Raw genomic sequence first — 21,027 nt, 5'->3', positions numbered from 1 at the left:
CACACGGAAGACCTCATCTGAATTAACCTCCTCCAACTCATCCTCAGAGTTTAGAGGAATCTTCATTTCTTCCGAGTGCCATGAGACTCCACCATCAGAATCCTGATAAGCTTCATCTTGGGCATCATGGTATGCTCTCATTGAGCCGAACTTAGGAATTGGTCCAAAAAAAATTTCATCATCCTCAGATTCTGACTCAGCACACACAAGACCATCATCCTCAACCATAACAACCCTCATTTGTGTAGTAAGTTTCTTATCTATTCTGGTTTCCAGTTTCACGTTAGTCTTCTTTCCTGCTAATCTCTCCACAGCCACGTCTTTCTTATTAGACACCTCATCACCACCAGGCCGATATGGTTCATCCTCTTCACTATCATCATTGGCATGACTATCTGAAGACTCATCTGAGCTAAACAATGCCACACATTCTGTTTGGGGCTATTTTCCCTTAGCAATTGGTCTTGCAGTAGTTCCAGTAACAGCTGCTCTTGTTAGTGGCCTCCTTCCATATGGTGTTGCAGGTTTTACATTTTTAGAGCCTCTCTTTGGTACATCAGACTTCTTGGTCTCTTTCAATTTGGACCATCGTTTAGGCATTACAGCGGGTTGAGCCATTCTTTTTTGTGGGTTTTTGGGCTTGGCTTTACTAGGTTGAGCCATTTGGGGGGGGGGGAGATTGGGCTTAGACATAGGAGTTGCTGTGGGTTGGATTGTATTTTTTCTGGTAACTCTGGTTTACCAACAGAAATTAAAATAGGTGGAACCTTTTGTTTTGGTTCTAGAGACAAGTTATCTGTAGGCTTTGTTGTGGAGACTATTTTTTAGGTTGGAATAGTGGTGTCATTTGGTTCAGAAGTTGGAGTAGATAGTGTTGTGGTGGGAATTGGTTCGGCTGTGACATTGGTGGTGGGGTTTGGGGTGGGAATAAAGTCTTGTATCACCATCAGCTCCTTGCCTTTAGATGATACTGGTTCTGCATCCTCACTATACAGAGGTTTCGAGACTCCATGTTTGTAGTACACATGAATAACCCTTTTGTTCTGCTGAGCAAGGTAACACATCTTCAAGAGTTCCTTATCATCTGTTATAGCCCTTAGACCACTTTGCAAAGGCCTATTAGGCACCAGCCACCGTGTTTGAGTCACGTTGTCATAACCAATATTCCTGTGGTAGTCTCGGACAAAAAAGACATCCAGTGTGTCTGTATTAACACCCGACAACTTAGAAACCTCTCCACCGTTGTAAGACATACCTCCATCAACCTCTGTGATAAATGACCCTCCACGGTGAAATATGATGGTAATCAAATGATCACCCATCTGCAATTTTAAATTTTTTTTTGTTATATCAGCCTCACTAACTTCAACTACATTACCAAGTTGGAAACTCCATAACTAAAACATAACACCCTGTTGTCAACTGTAAATGCAGTAAACCCTAGGACATAAAAAATAAGTTTCCTGTTAACAAAAACCCCTAGCCAGTATATAATTTTATTGGTCTAACCACAAAGAGACCTAGTTTTGATCAAACCTAGCAAGTAGCACAAAACACAAGCATGCATACCGACTGATTACACTCGAAGAAAACATTTTCACCGATTGTAAATATTAAATTAACAACAAATATAAAAAAACAGAGCTTTACCACATATTTATCTCTTTTTTTGCTTACCTGTTTCAGAGAAACCAGCCTTCACAACTCTCTGTCTGATGCAGATGATGAAGGCGATCCTCCAGAGCCTGGGTTCTCGACGGAAATCGCTCCGGTAATTGCAATCACACCGACGCCAGTGATCAGGGTAGCGGAGAAGAAGAGACCTTTGCTTATGTTGTGTTCATGTTGTGTTTTGAGAGGGAAAGACAATACGTTAGTGTAACGTTGAGGGAGGGAGATTTTGAGCATAAAACGACGTTGTTTTACGTCATTTTGGCGCCACACCAAATACTATGTCGTTTGCATTCTATCAGCGTACACCAACAAGTCCAACTCAGCTTTCCAATTGAGCCAGCTGGACGAAATTTTCCAGAAAGACGAGTTTGAGTCCCGGAGTACAACTTCGGGGATGAATATGAGTAATTATTAACTTTAGGGGTCACTATGAGGTTCGAGGGTAACTTCAGGGACTACTCTGAGGCTTACCTCTTATAGGAACACTCATTAACTACTATCGTAAATACTAAGTTGCAACTATACAAACTAGCAACCAATTCATTAATAATATCTCAATTATCTTTAGTATGTTTTCTCAAATTCAAATCCCAATTTAAATTTGAAACTCATTAAAACAACAGAATAAGAAAAAAAAGTGTAGACGAAACTACCGAAATAGAGTGCAAATGGAACTACAAAAAAAAAGTATAGACGAAATTGTTGAAAAGAAATGCAGATAGAACTGTTGAAATACCCAAACGTACTGGTCGAAAGGAACTGCTTACGAAACTACTGGAATGAAAATGTAGATGGAATTGCTGAAATAGAGACACAGACAGAACTTTCGAATTGGAAGAGTGGAAAACTGCCAAAAAATTGCCAACAACATGGCGAACTATTGAAAAGATGGCGAATTACTATAAAATTGCCGAATAGGTGGCGAACTATTAGAAATATGACGAATTGTTGGAAAGGTGGCAAACTATCAGCAATCATAGTGAAAACGGAATGGATAAAAAGCAACAAGTTTTTCCATGAGAATTATAAACATACCTCAAAAGTATAAAAGCAGCAACATCATGGTAGAAATCTTAAAAACAGAAGACAAAATTGGAAAGCGGACACTAAAAAACAATAGAAGGGATCCAGATAAAGATGCCAGGTTAGCAGTGAAAACGGCACATGTCAAAATCTGATTGGACAAGAAAACATGTCAGCAAGAGTGAATCATCATTCTTGCTGACATTTTGTCAAATGCAGTCTAAACTAGATCCAGGTGGGGTGATGGAGCTAGTTCATGGCCGAGACAACATGCGGGTACAAAAAGCGGGTCCGTGCTGCAACTGGTTAGTGGCACGTGGCTTAGATATAGACTATTGATGCAACCCATTAATTAAACGACCTAGATTCAATATGGAAACTGATTGAGGTGAGAGATGAGGGCAGCGGCTTTAACAGACGTGTGGCGGTGTATGCAAGCTTTGACGACGACAATTTTAGATTCATTGAACTCGAAACGATGAGAAGAGACCTATGGTGGGGTTGGTGGTGGGAGTAAACTCCAATAAGATGATCGAAAATGGGAAGAAATACTTTGTGGAAGTAAACTCTAGTAAGGATATGGTGCTTATGCTTGACGGAAGCAGCACCTTCAGGCGACGCATACAGGCGCGTCTGGCTGCGGCGGAGGGTGGAGTTGAACTCGTTCAACTTGGAACGATACGACGAAGATGATAGTATGAACGGTGATTGGTGAAGACATCAGAAACTAGCTCAAAAAGTGACTAGGAGAAGCACGATTATTAGAGGTTGACAGGAAGCTTTTGGTGGCCCGTGCGTGGAGGTGCGTCCTATGATAGATGATGGTGGTGTATGACTTGTTAGACTAAAAAGATAAGACAGAGAGAATAGACTAATCAATGAGGTGAGAAAACATCAAAACAATGACAAAAAAAAAAAAAGAAAAAACACGACACGAAAGAGAGAGAAAAATATAGTGATTTTACCAGAAAAAAATAATCTATCATTTTTAAAAAAGATACTCTTATACCATATTAGAACTCAAGAGAAGAGATTTGTGAATTAAAATTGTGTATAGAATTGTTGTAAGAAACTATACAACATACATAATATTTACAAAAACACTTATAAACTATTATCATAAACATTAACCAACAACTAACTCATTAATATCTCAACTATTTCTGATAAAAAGTGATTTTACTGTTATTTGAATCTACTATTTCTTACGAACAACTATTTTGTTATGAAGTAAGTTTAAATCTAATCTTCTTTAATTTACTTAAAAACTTCTTAATGATCCATGTCAAATAATTTTTTTTAAAATACTTTTCATTAACAGAATTTAAATACTGTGTGTTGCATTCCTATACTGCTTTCTTGATCTCCTCTAAATCTGGCCCATCCAACCATTCTATTTCCTTGTTTGAAATTGCTTTCACTAGAGTTTCATCAAAACTTATATTTAAGAATTGTTCCTTTATATACAATCTTCTAAAAACTTTTTCACTTCACCTTTAATCCTTTTCGGGCTGTAAAAATATTTTTTTCTAATCTTAACTTCATCCATCGTCTTTCTTCTCCTTGTCGAATTTGCCTTAGCATGAAAGAATTTTATATTTCTATCCATGCTAGCAGCAAATTTAGATCTAGATAATTGTTTCCGATGTATATATTTGTCATGAAAACAATTTTCTATATATTTGTCATTTGACATTAAATACTACGAGTATCAACATAATTATTGTCATTTGACTCTTATCATTCTACGGCAATAATTTAAATACTTTTTCGTTAACAGAATTATCATTATTAACTTCTGTTAAATATCGGCAAAAATAATTGACTAAATTTTTAAAGTTATCACTTAAATTTACGCCTTGCATCGATTTGGTCCATGAAGTTCAAGTTGCTCTATTATAATGTCCGACATTAAACTATGAACACCATAATAATCTCTTGACTTCTTTTCACTAGCGACTCAACAAATAGATGATGCCACGCTGGCCCTTCTTTCGTTCTCTCTACAAAAGTGCAAATGCAAACCAATTCGAGTCATTGATCAACCAATTCAGATGGACATTATAGTATGCAAGTTGTCTTCATCAAGTTGTTTCACTATTATTTTATAAAAATAATAAATAAATATCCTGGAGAAACATAATTTTGCATCTGTCTTCTGGCTGCTGGTTCATGCCAAATGCATGAGACAACAAAATCTAGTGAATATAAGATAAGAATCTTATAATAATTATTATGCCTTGAATAATTGTTCCCTTAAATCTTTTTCTCAACTAAATTTTAATTATGTACAAAGCATGGCCTTAATTAATTAAAGGATGTAACAAGTAACAACCAACCGTTTGACAATGTACATATCACCATCGAAGCCATTGATGACATGTGACTCTCACATGATTTTTTAAGTGTTTATCGAGACATAAAAAATCACATCTGAAAACGAACAAATAAAAAAATGGCCTTTATCTTATTCATCATCATATGAATAATATTCTTCCACTTTTCCTCTATTATCTTCCTCCTCAAATATCATCTTTGACAAAATTAACATAGATGAAATTAAAAAAAATATAAATAACAAAGAACACGAACATAACAAAAGCAATGCCTTTGGATCCTTATATGAAGACGAATTCCTGGGAATAAGAAGTAAATTAGAAAGAAAAACAGAAAAGAAGTAGTAAAGGGAAGAAAAAGTGTTTTTTAAAAGAAAAAAAAAGGATATCCTAATGTACAAGTATCACACATTAATAAAGATCTTAACTTAACGGTCGCTTCAAAACTCTCATTTTCTTAAAAAGAAAAAACCTAAAACACCATGTTATGCTTATCAGCACGTCGCATAACCCACAAAAACTTAATTAAACATTTCACACGTGCTTAAAAAAAGTATTCGTTACAATTCATTTATTTTAAGTTTCCTAAAAGTAGGATAAAAGTTAAATAAATATGAGTATTGACGAACTAAACAGTCCCATTAAAAGTTGAACGTGTTGTTACTATAACGAAACTATCTTTCAAGATTGTTTGAGTTCTTCAACATCTACCGTGCACCTATTCACTAAAGAAAAAGTGAAAAAGCAGTCAATTAAAAACCCCTCACCAACCTTTCTCTACTCATTTAATTAATCGCTCATTCACATGTATGTAATAATAATATATAATAATATAAAAAAATATAAATTTAAGGTGAATATTATCATAAAAACTTTATAATTGTCTTCATATAAAAATATTTTTTTTTAACCATTGGATGATAAATTGTATTGTTAGATTTCATATGTTATAAAAATATTATCTTTATCTAAAATATGGCTAAATAACAAGTCATATTTTAAACAAAGCATTTTTATGAAAAAATATTTTTACCATTTTTATTTGAGTAGTTACCTAAATTTAATTATAAAATAGTTTTATACGCGTACAACTTTCGAACGATGTAAACCGTTTTACATTCTTAGTGTATCAAAATTAAATATTAGTCAATTTTTTAGAATTTATAATTTAAAGTCTAAAAAAAATTTATAATTTAAGATTTAAAATTTAAGATAAACAAAATAATTTAAAAAATTAACCGATGAATAAAAAAAAAAAGTTAGTTTTCTAATATTTCTGGTAATAATGATCTCCCACCATTTATAAATGATATACATTGGTATGGGTAGCTCAAATTCTTCTCCCACATTGACTCAAAAATTAAAGGAGTCGTGGCAAGACAGTGACGAAACAATTTACCAAACACATGGTGCGCATAACATACCTGGCATTATCATGGCTACTACTCTTGGCATTGTTAACGATTATGGTTACCATTCCAACCTCGGAGGCAAACAGTAACGTTCCAGCCGTGATAGTTTTTGGAGATTCAACGGTGGATTCGGGAAACAACAACATGATAGCGACGGTTCTGAAGAGCAATTTCAGGCCATATGGGCGTGACTTTGAAGGAGGAGAACCAACAGGAAGATTCAGTAACGGAAGGGTTCCGCCGGATTTCCTGGCGGAGGCGTTGGGGGTGAAAAGTTCAGTTCCGGCATACTTGGATCCTGCTTATAACATTGAAGATTTTGCCACTGGTGTTTGTTTTGCTTCTGCTGGAACCGGATATGATAATGCTACTTCTCATGTTCTTGTAAGTATGCTTCCATTTTTTTTCTTTCAACATAACAAGAGAAAGTTTAGGGATCAGCAATTTTTGTATTTTGTGGTTAGCATTTAACCATAAAAAAAAGTGAGTGATCTTTTATCATTGTATGTAATTTTATACCATTAAAAATATTATTGATGGCCAATTAATAATTACAAAATACAAAAATTAGTGACCCCGAACACACCTCGTAATAAAAAGCTGAGTCGGATACACATAAAAAATCGATGGAAGCAGAACTTGCATACAGTTTTCTTTACATAAAACATAAAGTTAACGGTAAAAATAATCAATAAATTCAACTAAAATTTCACAAGAACAACCTTCGATACAAATAAATTAGATATAATTATCATGCATTATTATTAAATTAGACTTAAACATTTTAAAAATTTAGCTACTTAAAATATATTTGATGTAAATAAAAAAATTTTGGAATAAAATTAAAAATAAATTTAAAATATTTTTTAAATTTTTCACAAATTTTAAAAATAAAAAATATATTTTACTTATAAAAGAAATAACAGAAAAAAATTGATTTTGTTCTATTTTTGGTTATGAAAAAATAATTAATAAAATGGAATTATTATTTGAAGTTACCTATAAAAGAAATAAGACAGAAAGAAATTGATTTTGTTCTATTTTAAAAATAATTAATAAAGTGGAATTATAATTTAAGAAGAATCTTATGATGTACTAATTGGGAAGTATAGTGCATGGTCTAAAAGAGATCATCATCATTTTTGTTTTTTAAAGAAAGAATGAATTGTGTCACTTTTATGTTAGTTATTATAGTATAAAAATAAAAATAAAAATAATTTGTGTCAGAATAATTTAAGTGTCTTTACCCAATTAAGTGGTGCATGTGTTTTTTCGGTTTTGTTTTCTTGTCTATGAAAGTGAAAATTCTTGAGAATCTTCTCATGTACTTGGAAGTGCATCTTTAGTTCTTTTTTTTTTTTTTTTTTTAACTAACAAAAAGAGAGATCGTAAGAGTAAATTATTTTTTTAATTCATGCCTTTTATTTTATCATGTTAGATATTAATAAAAATAAAAAATCCATTCATGCATGCATATAGTCGGAGAGCATTACGAGAAATATTTTATCACATTAGTAAAATAAAAAAAGAAAGTAAACATTCTCATTCTCACTTTTTTACTTAAACCAACTAGACTTTTTAATTTAAATCTTTTTTTTTAATTCAAAGGAACAACTAAATCCAGTTTTGAATAAACTAAAAGTAATTTTTAACAAAATGTTCGAGTTTCAAAATGTTCAATCCAAATTGAACTACATATATATGTATAGAATTAGAAGACAATAATGCAAACTTGAAATTCTTGAAATTAGTCTCATCAAAATAATATACAAGGACCTTATATAAGTCAAATAAAATAAAATAATACTTTATACAAAATATCAAATTTATAATAAAATTTTAAAATTATTACTACTTTTACTGTCAACTAATTAATTATTATTAATAATAATTCATGTGAATATGATTAGGATTAAACACAATTTTAGTCTTTATGATTTAAGTCGAAATTTTTTTTTATCTTTAATATTTTTTTACAAATAAAATCATTCCTAAGGTTCAACGTAATTTTAAAATCGTTTTTTGGGCAAATTAATTTTTTAAATAACAAAAATACCATTTTTTTTCTCTTCTCACCACCACCATCATCTATTCTTCACATCGTTACCAATACCACCACCGCTAAATACCCATTTTTTTTTTCTCACTACCCCCCAACCCACGACCATCCCATCGCCATCTATTCATGAATACAAGAAAACTCAACATTCAACAACAATCTCAAATAAATCAAAACCAAAACAACAATTCAACAACACCACTTCAACTAACAAACAAAGAAAATCATCATTTTCCTCAAAATAAACATTAACAAGAAAAATTAGACATTAACAAGAACAACAAGCATCTTGTTCTTTTTCCAATTTCTCACAAAAACCAAAAAACAAAACAAAAAAAAATCCAGAAACAAAAATAAGACCATCACTACCTATGTTCTACAAAATTCTCTGTTAACTCGGTCGCAGGATTTGTGATAAATTCGAAAATTAGAGATTGTGATAAATAAGAACAAGAATTAGGAACTTGAATCTTAATTTGCCTGTGATGGCAATGACAGTGGACTTGCGTGGTGGTGGTGGCAGTGAGTCAGAACGGCGAAGGACAAAGAGGAAAGGGAAAGAGAGGCGCGACGATGATGCTGAAAACGTGAAGAACACGACGACCACCACCACTTCCTTGACGATGACAAGGACATGAGGTGGGAGCGATGGTGAAAGACGATTTTAAAATTAAATTGAACTTTAAGGACAAATTTAAATACAAAAAAAGATTGAAAATACATAAAATTTTTTGCCTAAATCTTAGAAAATAAAATCATACTTAACCCATATTATTATCTTACAGAATGTAATACCATTGTGGAAAGAATTAGAGTTCTACAAGGAGTACCAAGTAAAATTGAGAGAGCATCTTGGAGTAGAGAAGGCAAATCATATCATACAAGAAGCTTTATATCTTATGAGCTTAGGAACCAATGATTTTCTTGAGAACTATTACATTTTCCCAACTAGAAGAGCTCAATTCACAGTTACACAATACCAAGATTTTCTATTGGGAATTGCTGAGAATTTCATTAGGGAATTGTATGCACTTGGAGCAAGAAAATTATCCATAACTGGCCTTGTTCCTATGGGGTGTCTCCCATTGGAGAGGGCTACAAATATCTTTGGAGACCATGCTTGCAATGATGAATATAACAATGTGGCTTTGGGGTTCAATGCCAAGTTGGAGAATTTGATCTCAAAGCTTAATAGGGAACTGCCACAATTGAAAGCAATTTCAGCAAATGCATATGACATAGTTGATGATATCATTAAAAGGCCTTCCACATATGGTATGGTTCTCTCATATTTTTCTTTGATTTATTTTGTTGAGAAACATGTTTTATTATATTTAAAGTTTAAAGATAAAATATGAGGAAAAAAAATTAAAAAAGAGAACGAGACAAAAAATTTCTCTCATTCTTTTTAGATTTTCTCTCTGTTCATGTTTAAATAATTAGGAATGAAAGTGATTAAAAATTGGAATGACTTATTTTAAAAGATATTTTTGTTTTATATATTGAAATTAAGAATAATATTATAATCCTTTTCACCTTTTATACTATATATTTTCTTTCATATTTGTTTGACTTGTGGGAAAATTTTTTTATGGATGATCTTGAATTAAACATAAAAATTTTCTATTTTCTTCATCATTTTCAGTCAATCTAAACAAGATATAGTAGCCACCAACCAAAAAAATAAAAAATAAAAAATTCTAAACAGTGTAATACTTCATTATCAAAAATAATATCTGATCTGCCTTCAAAATTTCGTCTCTGACGTGTGAGAATAAATTAAATAATTACAAGCATCCAATTTGAATTAATTGCATACTAAATGCATTATACCTAACAGAGGTCCACCCCTGTAACTCTTGATTGAGACTACTATACTTGATTTATTATAAGGATTTAGTTATTTTGCTTTTTAAGAGTAATTTAAATGTTAAATTATTCTGAGAATTCTTATAATTTTATTAAATTTATAATTAAATTTTTATAATTTAAAATTTTTTAATTGGATTTTTACGTTATTTTAAATTTTGTAATTTGTGCTGTAACGGTAAGTTAGTTAATTGAGATTCATCATCATAATTTTTTTTCTGTTATACAAGAGAATAAAAGTGGTATTCTGCTGTAAATACAAGCAATAACATGCCAATAAATTTTTGTTAAAATTAAAATTTAACTAAGAAAACTAGTTAATATTTAGTTAATAGTAAAAATAAATAAATTTTTAGTGTATTAAGTGCATTAAACTTTTTTTTTAGAGTAAAGTATCATTTATGTCCCCAACGTTTGGGGTAAGTCTCAAATCTATCCCTAACGTTTTAAACGTCCTATTTGTGTCCCAAACGTTTCTAAATGTAGTCAATGTTATCCTACCGTCAAAATGAGAAACATTTCGCTAACGCCGTGGCCTACGTGGACGTTATGTGACACGGTGGCAGTGCATGTTTTCTGACCGTTATTCAATTAAAAAAAAAAACATAAATGTGAAGCAGAGAAGCAGAGGGTCCTCTTCAAAACCCTAATCCCCAAATCCTTGATTCTCGTTGCAGATGTGCCGCCTCTGAAGGGCGATTCTGCCTGCATGAGAGAAGATGGAGCACGAAGCATGCCAATCTGAAGCGACCCAAGGCAGCAAGCAAGCCACACGAAGTAGAAACCTAGCACGTCGAAGGAGGACAACATGTTACTGTGGGGAACGGCCTGTCCTCGCAACGTCGTCGACGGCAGAAAATCCTGGGCGGAGGTTCTGGGGTTGCGTTAACTTCGGGGTGAGCTTTAGCCATGTCCTTTTTTGTTGTTGAGTTTTGTGTTTTGACCATCAATGGGTGTGAATCGGCCGTGTCCTGTTTTGTATAGGTTGGTGAAGAATGTGGCTACTTCGTATGGGCTGAACCAGAGGAGGATCCGTCACAAGTTTCTAGGTTAAGAATGAAGGTCAGAAATTTGAAGGGCAAACTGGATATGGTGGAGTTCAGGTTCATGGTTGCAGTGGGAGTTGCTTTGGTTGGATGGACAGTTGCACTAATACTGGTGTTTGAGAAAACAACAGCAACCAAATTTGGGAGACTGTCACTAGAATGATGTTGCTGGTTATAATGAGTTATAGGAGAAAATTGTTAGATGGATAAATTGTGTTCTGTATGTTGGCTTAGAAATAGTAGTGATGTTGAAGTAGTTGCTATTTTGTTGAACTGAATGATATTGTAATGCAATGATGTTTTTGTAAGTTTTGGTTGAAGAAAGGCTAGTTTTGTGCAGATTCAATGTTGTTTCAGTGAAAGAGTTGAATGAAATCAAGTTTTGGGTTTTGCAATATATTTAAATCAAGCTAGTTAATAGGATGAGAACAAGGATTTCTGTAACATATTACTTAATGATTAACCATAAAGCTGTCATTGGATACAAGCACAAAAGATTGAAAGCAAAATAACAAAACCCACAAGGAATAGTTAATGCAGTAATTAGATCAGCTAATCTATTTGTTAGGCATAATTAAATCAGTTAATGCAGTAATTCAGTAACTCATTACAATTCAGACCCTAAAGCATACACTACAAACACTTCCTCATGCAATTCAAACACCAGCATACACTACAAATATTTTAACCCTACAATTCAAACACCAGCATACACTACAAGAATTTAACCCTACAGTTCAAACAGCAGCATACACAACTAAAACTAATAGTAGGTTCAATGAAGTAGGTCCTTAAAACTAAGTTTAGAAACAAGTACCTTCTGTTGGTCAGACATGAAGGTGCAGCTCCTTATCTTGTCATAGCCAAAGTCATCACACAGATTGGTAAGGAACCAGGTCCATGTGTCCTTCGTCTCTGCTTCAACCACTGCATAGGCTATTGGCAGCATCTGGTCGTTCGGGTCCCAGCCAATAGCAGTGAGAAGCTGACCTCCATATGGTGTCTTGATGAAGCACCCGTCCAGGCAAATTATTGGACGGCAAGCCATGAAGCTCTTCTTGCATGCATCAAGGCACACATAGAGTCTCTGAAACTTAGGCCTTAAATCCACACCAGATTTTGGTCTCTCTGAAGCAAACTCTGGTGGTCTCTCCACTTGCAACTTCACTGTAGAACCCGGGTTAGACCTCAGCAATTCATGACAGTAGTCATAGAGCCTCCGATACTGCTCTATGTACGTTCCTTGTAACTCATCAAGAGCAAACTGCTTAACCCGGGCAGCTTTAGACTTAGTCAGCTCTACATTCCACTTACTGTATGCCTTCTTCATTAGTGTGGACAGCTTTATCTTTGGATTCTCAGCAATTTTGTTCAGAAACACCTTGCTCAACCATTTTGCATGCATAATCCCAATTTTCAACTCCCTAGAACAGCTATGCTTGTTGTGGCAGCTGGTTAGTTGCCATGTTTGCTCATTCTTCATCTTCCCACAGTATGCAAACCAGTTACAACCCTCTACGCAAGTGACTTTCACTCTCCGAAGATCAACCTTATCAAACCTCAAACCCCTCCCAGTATGTACAGCATAGGCAGTAGCACAATCCTTAAACTCCTCTCTTGATACATAAAGAGTCTCAATCTCCCACTTGTACTCACTCATGTCCTTTAGCTGCTTGTGCAAAGGATACCTCTTGGCAACATTGTTATCATCCTCATCATCACCAACAATAGGCACATCAAGAAAATCTTCAGATTCATATCCTTCTTCCTTATCCCCTAAACCTGCAGCAACCTTCTCCTTACCTCTGTCATTGTCACCCCTGCTCTCTTTTGCTGCATCAGTTTGGGTTTTAGTTGTGCCAGCCTCTCTTGTATCCCCTACCCTGATGTCAACATCAACTAACCCCTCAGCCCCTTCCTTATCATCATCACTGTCCCCAAACACAACCTCGCTGCACTATCTTCTGAGCAGTAACCATTTCTGGAATCAGAACTCCATGAATCACTACTGTCATCTACACCACCCTTGGGAGTATAGTCCTCGTCCTCGCTGCCATCACTACCCACTTCTTCCTCATCTGATTCATCATTGCCATCTTTCTCACCCACATTCACTTCCTCCACAGTTGGGCCAGAATTTGTCTCCACATGTCTTGCTGAATGGGCCTCAAAGGTTACAATTGGGCCTGGCCCATTAGAGCCACAAGCCTGCTCCTGCATGGTAGTTTCAGTACTCCCTAACATGTCTACATCTTCAACCTCTTCATGGATATCACTAGGTTTATGAACTACATACAGCTCCACCATATCCTCCCTAATCCCAATATTAGCCATATCCATTGCATCTTTGTCTGTTCGCAGCATCCTTAAGCCTTCTTCTGTACTCCCTCCCAGTGATTTGTACCACATTGCTGCAATGTCTTTTTTCAGATACCCTTGTCTGCTTACTATGTCATAAACCTCAATCAGGCTCCACTCATCTTCATTACAGTAGTCTATCACAATTGTCTCCCCACCCAAATACTTCAAAAGGCCACCTTCAAGACCAAAGCTTCCATGGTGGTAAACTGTCACACTAAAATAACTCATCCTAAAAACTACAGACCCTGTTACATCAGATCAGCAAAGTGAAACTAGTAAATTCATAAGCACATATTGATAAACCAAAAACAAGTCATTTCATGCCCTAACTAACGTACGCAGCGAACATTTCTCTGGGAATACATGAATTCAAATAAACCCTAACGTGTAAACAATCTCCTATATGACCTTTGTTCTTCATCAAACTGCTACATACAAACCCAAGAAACAAAATTTCTTCCTAGTACATACCTGGTCGAAGGAAACCTCTCTGTCGCCAGACCAAAGGTGCGATCTTTCATGCAACACAAGCAACCGCAACTCGCCAACAACCTTGTAGCCCCTCCCTGCAATCACCCTCGAAGAGGTGTCAGACGTGTGTGGTGAGGAGAACCGGAAGGAACACACTAGCGTTGAGGTGCTCTGTTTCTTCAACGTTTCGTATTTCCTTCAATGAATGGTATAATGGGCGCGAAGGGGCAGACGTGTCTCTCTAACGCTTTGGGCTTACAACCTCAGCATCCACGTAGGTAACGGCGTTAGCGAAATGTTTCTCATTTTGACGGTAGGATAACATTGACTACATTTAGAAACGTTTGGGACACAAATAGGACGTTTAAAACGTTAGGGATAGGTTTGAGACTTATCCCAAACGTTAGGGATATAAATGATACTTTACTCTTTTTTTTATGATAAGTGCATTAAACTTAACCTTTTATCTTTAACAAAAACTTAGAACTTGCCAAAACTAAGAGAGAGTCCAATAAAATTGCTAGGCAAGCCCCCATAAAGCTGAAATCTTTATGAATTTACCCAAGAATGAAAAAAAAAACATTCTGTCTTATTAGGCTCAATTTTTTTGTATATTATAAACTAACGTATGTCGAAGAGCCTTAGCTCAGATGGCGTTTCACCCCCTCCCCACTACTAAGGTCTAGACTTCAAATTCTAGAGAATGCATTTGAGGAAAAAAAATGTGATAAATATGTGAGGAGTGTGTGTGTTGTGTACTTAAGATTGGAATTGTCTAATCCATTGGGGTACCTAGGATTATTGTGTATTATTCTACTATGGGCCTGCTTTAATTTTTTGAAAGAAACAAAACGTCTTTAACGTTTTGTGGGAGGGTGACTTTTTTCTTTTAATAAACAAAACAAAATGGCGTCGACGAATTGAATAATTTTTTTTTTGAAATTTTGCATAAAGAAAACGTCAATGACGTATTGTGTGAATTTTTTTTATAGGGACGTTTGCTGAAAAAGTAAAAACGTTAGTGACGTTTTGTGCTGGGGGAATAAAAAAATATAAAAGTAACTATAAAAGAAGTTTTGGATTGTGTTAAAACGTAAAAATAGAGTATGAGACTAAAGTTTAAGTGAAGTAATGAGTGTATAAATGGAGGGTATAAAACGGAGGGTTATATTAGTTTAAAAATATATTATAATGGTCAGATTTTATCTCATACACATGAAGGTGTGAGTTTTTTATGTGAGAATCCAAGTGTTATTGTTGTTCCTCTTTCAATAATATATGAAGGACTTAAGAGTATACTTTCTCAAAGTGTAGATCATCAAGTGCAAAAAAGAGTCATAAATATTCTGTATAGGCAGCCTGTGCTAGTATTTAGTGGTTTCGGCCAATTTCAAATAATGCATGTGACTGATGAAGCTAGTATGCAAAGAATGTTTTTTACCTATCATCAAACTAGAGCACAGGCCTCACTTATCGAGTTGTATATGTTGAGTTCGAAGAAATCGATGACGTTGACTTTCCAGAACCCAACATAAACTGGGTGGGTTATAATACTGAAAGCGATGAAGAGTTTGAAGTAAATTATGAAGTTGTTGGTCCAACTGAAGATGTAGAGGAAGATGAGATAATGGTTGAAAGAGATGTGGCTGATGTTGCAAATGCACTAACCGGACAACATCCATATGGAGAGCCATCTTTTATGCATGCTTTGAATTTTGATGCCATACATGCACCATAATTTCCTGAATACATCAATACAGGTAATTTTGTTGTTGTTGTTGTTATTTACTTTTTTAATATTGGTAATATTATTATTTGTTTTGCTTTTATGTTAGTATTATTTTTTTTAAAATTGTTATTACTGTTTATTGTTCTCATTATTATTATTAATAATAGAATATTATTTAGATTTACTTTTGTTTTATTATTGGTGTAGCCCCAACTGTTGTAGCTGCCGGTGAATTTGCCGTTGGAATGGACTTTAACTCTAGAGAGGCTGTTATTGCATCAGTTAAAGAGTATACCGAAGAGGAGTTGATTACAGGGTAAATGAATCAGAACCAACAACATTCTATACTAAATGCGTACAGTACGGAACAAGTTGTGATTGGCTTATCAGAGTTAGTCTTATGAAAAGACAGTATTGTTGGGTGATAAGAAGGTACAATGGTAGTCACACGTGCACCAGAAGTACCATATCTCAGGATCATGCTAAACTGGACTCTGAAACAATTGCAGAAGCGATAAAGCCATTAGTTGAAGCTGACTCATCCATAAAGGTGAAATCTGTCATTGCTGAAGTACAATCGAAGTTCAACTACACGATAAGTTATCGCAAAGCATGGTTGGCCAAGTAAAAGGCAGTGGAGAAAATATTTGGTGGGTGGAAATCTTCATATGAAGCTTTGCCCACATGGTTTGAAGCAATGGTTGCAAAAGAACCATCAGTAGCTGTTGAATATGAAACTGCATATGGCTATCAAGGGGATGAGTTAGTTGAAGATCTCCGAATTCTGACACGAGTCTTCTGGGCTTTCTACCCATGTATTAAAGCATTCAGAAGTTGCAAGCCAGTGGTTTAGATTGATGGCACACATTTGTATGGAAAGTATAAATGAGCTCTTTTAGTTGCAGTATCACAAGATGGCAATGGAAATATCGTGCCTCTTGCATTTGCCATAGTCGAAGGTGAGACTGCCGATGCCTGTCACTTTTTTCTTAGCCATTTGCGAACACATGTAGTTAATCGGGATGGTGTTGCCCTTATCTCTGATCGACACGAGTCAATCATCTCAGCTGTGGGTCGTAGTAATGGAGTATGGGAATATCCGAGAGCTATTCACATATTTTGCATCCGACATATAACATCCAACTTTTTGAGGAGTTTCAAGGCACCACTCCTGCAGAGGCTAATTGTCAACATTGGCTATTATAGAATAATGCTTGAATTCGATACGCGTTACCAGAGATTATGTGAGCGGGAGGAGGCTTACAAGCAGTGGTTAGACCGGATCCCTCGGCAGCAGTATGCCTTGACATATGATGGTGGACATCGTTGGAGCCATATGACAACTAACCTAGTGGAGTGCATTAATGGAGTATTGAAAGGAGCATGCAATCTTTTGGTTACAGCCCTTGTTAAGGCAACTTTTTACAGGCTAAATGCATTATTCACAAGGAAGAGAGCTAAGGTTGAGGCTCGTCAAGACAACTATTCTCTGAATATGCAACTCAGAAAATTCTGTCAAATCAGCGCTCAACGGGGAACATCCAAGTTAACCTATTTGATAGGCAGAACGAGGTTTTTGAAGTGCGCGAGATGCCAAGTGGGTTGGAGTTTGCAGTAAACTTGCGCCTTCAGCATTGTGATTGTGGTGAGTTTCAGGTGGATCGAATTCCATGTCGCCATATATTTTCCTGCTGTGCAAACCAGCGCCTGGATTGGAAACAGTATGTGCACGAGGTTTATTACCTGCGAGCGAGTGGAAAGCTGGTATCCACCGGCAGAGGCCCTATTGTCGGCATTCGTATCCAGGCCCACACAAGGAGCAATGCCAGAGGAACATCCATGTCCTTGCAATCATATCTCGATACCCGACACAAAGATCGATACATGTGCGCAAGGCAAGCAGAACCCCAACTAAACTTATGAATTTGAGAAAAGTCACGAAGCAACGGCAAATACTTCCAGTGCACAGAGATTCCAGACTTGTCACTAAATAACGTCGTACCAAATAGACACATTATGTGACATTTCACATAAATTTCCTTACTTACTTAATCAGTCAAATGTTGGCGCCGCTTTAGGGTGCAGAACCATGCCAGCTTGATTCCGCTTCCTTTGTGGTCGTTCGGCCCAGGAGCAACATCAAATTAGGCCAAGCACTCGTTTTCTAACCCACTTGTACTATGATCGGTTGATCTAGTCACCGGCAAACCATCAGTTCGGAGTCCAAGAATCATTGCGACGTCCTCCAGAATGATCGTGCACTCACCATATGGAAGATGAAACGTGTGCGTTTCCGGACACCACCTTTCAACCAGTGCATCTACAGTCGGCCTATGAGACACGATCCTCCCAATTTGAGAAACATAATAGAACCCGCTCACTTTCAGTTGTTCTTTCACTCTATTATCATATGAGTCTATTTGCTGTAAGTGTCTCATGTGCAAATTTCTTGAACTCTGAAAACAAAAATTAATCATTAATAGTAAATTACTATAACCATTTCATGACTACTATTATATTCAACACTTACTAAATCACTACATATTCTAATAATTGATGATTACTAAATAAACTACTAATTATTAACTACTACAGTAAACATAAAAATTACTTACATATACAGGATATCAAAGATATTTTATAATATGATTCTCAGCACGTATGATGTCACGTTTTCCCATCTTCCTCTTTTTTAAACTCTGCATTAGAAAGAACATATTTAAATAATTAAAATATTTTTTTTAAAAATATTTGAAATGAATGAAAATTTATTATTAATATATCTTTAATAATTCTATTTTTTTTATTACAAACACATTCCAAAATAAAACCAAGATTAAATCTATCCTAAAAATTAATAGTAATAAAAGTAACGTAACTATAATCAATTCTATTTTCTAATAATAGTTTAAATTTAACTAAAAGATATTTCAACCAAAACTAACATCACTAAAAGCATGAATTAATAATAATTGAAACTAATGTTTTATGTAAATTTAAAAAATTAAAATAATTTTTAAATAATTCTACTTTAAATACTTTTTATAATAATTCAGATTTAATTAAATATTTCAAACAAAACTAAAATATAAATTAATAATTACTGAAACTAATATTTTACGTAAGTTAAAAAAATTTCTGAAAATTATTAACTAATTCTTTTTTAATTCTGTTTTTTAAATTAATAAAGTTATAAATCAATTATAAAGTAAAAAAATTTCTTAGAAAAAAAAATACCAAACATATATTAATAATAATCAATTATTAATACATAAATAATTCTGTTTTTCAAAATAACTATTTTAAATTTTAAATAACACTAACCTAACCTAACGCTAACAGTAATTAAGTCACTAACAATAATTAATTTACTAAAACTAATCCTAACACTAACTAACACCTATACTAACGCCGATACTACTACTACTAACAATGAATTAACTTACTATTAATTAATAGTGAAATAACCTAAAAAAAATTACAAAACTTTAGTCTATTTTTTAAAAATTTTTGTTCATACTTTCAGTTCAAAAAAAAAAAAAACAGTCACTAAAGCATTTATCTGAATGGCTTTGGTTTAGTTGTGGTGACTGATCCTCAATATGAGTGCTGCCGTTTTGCTTTGTGAATTTTCTTATTTTTGGTGGGGTAAGATTGATAAGGATGGAAGCAAGCCGTTTTGTGGTGGAAGTGAGAAGAGAAGACAAAGAAATGGGAAAGAGAAGGGATTACTAAGGTTAAAAATCTTTACGCTAGAATGAGAGACAACTTTTCATCCACGTGTTAACCATGCGCACACAAAACGTCGGCGACGTTTTGTGCAAAACGTCGCCGATATTTTGTTGAAGATGAAAGTGACGTGGCTGAGAAAATGGCGTTGACGTTTTTCTGTAGTAGTCAGTGACTTCCCACAACGACGTTAAACACACTTTTTTGAGCATTTCAGTGGATTATACCAACCTAGGCCCAATATTAAAAATAAAAAACTCGTCTTATTACTTAACACTACTCATAAATTTATCTATATATGAACTTTTTCTAATACTATAATATTATCCCTAAAATTGAGATGATAAACTAAGTTTAAATAGTATCATTACAGTATGTCATAATATTATATTTCTAAAAATTTAAGTTAATAAACAAAAAATACATGAATAATTATATCTTTTTTTTATACATACAGTTTTTTTTTCTAATTTTGCGTGAATTTTGCATAATTTTTTTTCCTTTTAGAATTAATAAATATTGAAATTTAGACTTTTATGTCATAGAAATTTTAATCCTATGTTAAGCTTTTATTTTTTTTTCAAAAATTTAAATAGACAAAAGAATATAATAAATAGTTATATCTCTAAAATACCACATGTAGCAAAAAAAAAAAAAAAAGTTACACCACTAAATAACTTTTTTTTCCTTGTCATAATGGGCATATTATTATATTTCAGGATATGAAGAGGTAGAGAAGGCATGTTGTTCAACAGGAACATTTGAAATGAGCTACTTATGCAGTGACCAGAATCCACTTACATGCACTGATGCCTCCAAATATGTCTTTTGGGATGCCTTCCATCCCACAGAGAAGACTAACCATATTGTCTCTGATTATTTGCTTCCAAAGATTCTTGCAAATTTTATATGATGTTCATCCACTCTTAATTAATTTTCCTTTCAAAATGATATACCTTTATTCAACACCTAGGTGCATTATGATCAAACACATTATATTGTAGTAACATTTAAAAATGAATATAATTGATGAGATTGTGATGTATGTGCTATATATTTATGTATATGCCTTCCTTCTCATGTTAATTACCACTCTTGGTTTATATACATATCCTTCATTCCAGAAAAAGTATATCATGTGTAATAATTAACTATATATATATATATATATATATATATATATATATATATATATATATATATATATAGTGCAATCTTATATAAAGTTATCAATAAAAAATTGTTGCTAAATAATTTCTTTAGAAGTATAATTTTACTGTTAATTGAATCTATTTATTATTTATTATAAAATATTATT

General features: G+C 34.0%; 1 protein-coding gene across 2 annotated transcripts; it reads left to right on the top strand.

Annotated features, from left to right (window-relative positions):
* The first annotated feature begins 6,312 nt into the window (after positions 1 to 6,312).
* On the top strand, positions 6,313 to 20,763 carry LOC112767034 (GDSL esterase/lipase At4g26790). 2 transcript variants are annotated; one of them, XR_003184676.3, is made up of 4 exons: positions 6,313 to 6,829; positions 9,290 to 9,779; positions 11,051 to 11,269; positions 11,358 to 11,816. XR_003184676.3 is itself a non-coding variant. In XM_025812917.2 (3 exons), exons 1-3 carry the CDS (start codon positions 6,440 to 6,442, stop codon positions 20,620 to 20,622), a joined length of 1,074 nt encoding a protein of 357 aa, XP_025668702.1. In that variant the 5' UTR covers positions 6,313 to 6,439; the 3' UTR covers positions 20,623 to 20,763. The 2 variants fall into 2 exon arrangements, 1 of the variants encoding a protein (XP_025668702.1); XM_025812917.2 differs by lacking the exons at positions 11,051 to 11,269; positions 11,358 to 11,816 and adding an exon at positions 20,429 to 20,763.
* Positions 20,764 to 21,027: the final 264 nt, after the last annotated feature.

This window comes from Arachis hypogaea, chromosome 17 (genome assembly GCF_003086295.3).
Source record: "Arachis hypogaea cultivar Tifrunner chromosome 17, arahy.Tifrunner.gnm2.J5K5, whole genome shotgun sequence".
NCBI classification, from domain to species: Eukaryota; Viridiplantae; Streptophyta; class Magnoliopsida; order Fabales; family Fabaceae; genus Arachis; species Arachis hypogaea.
This window is presented reverse-complemented; position numbering and strand designations above follow the sequence as displayed.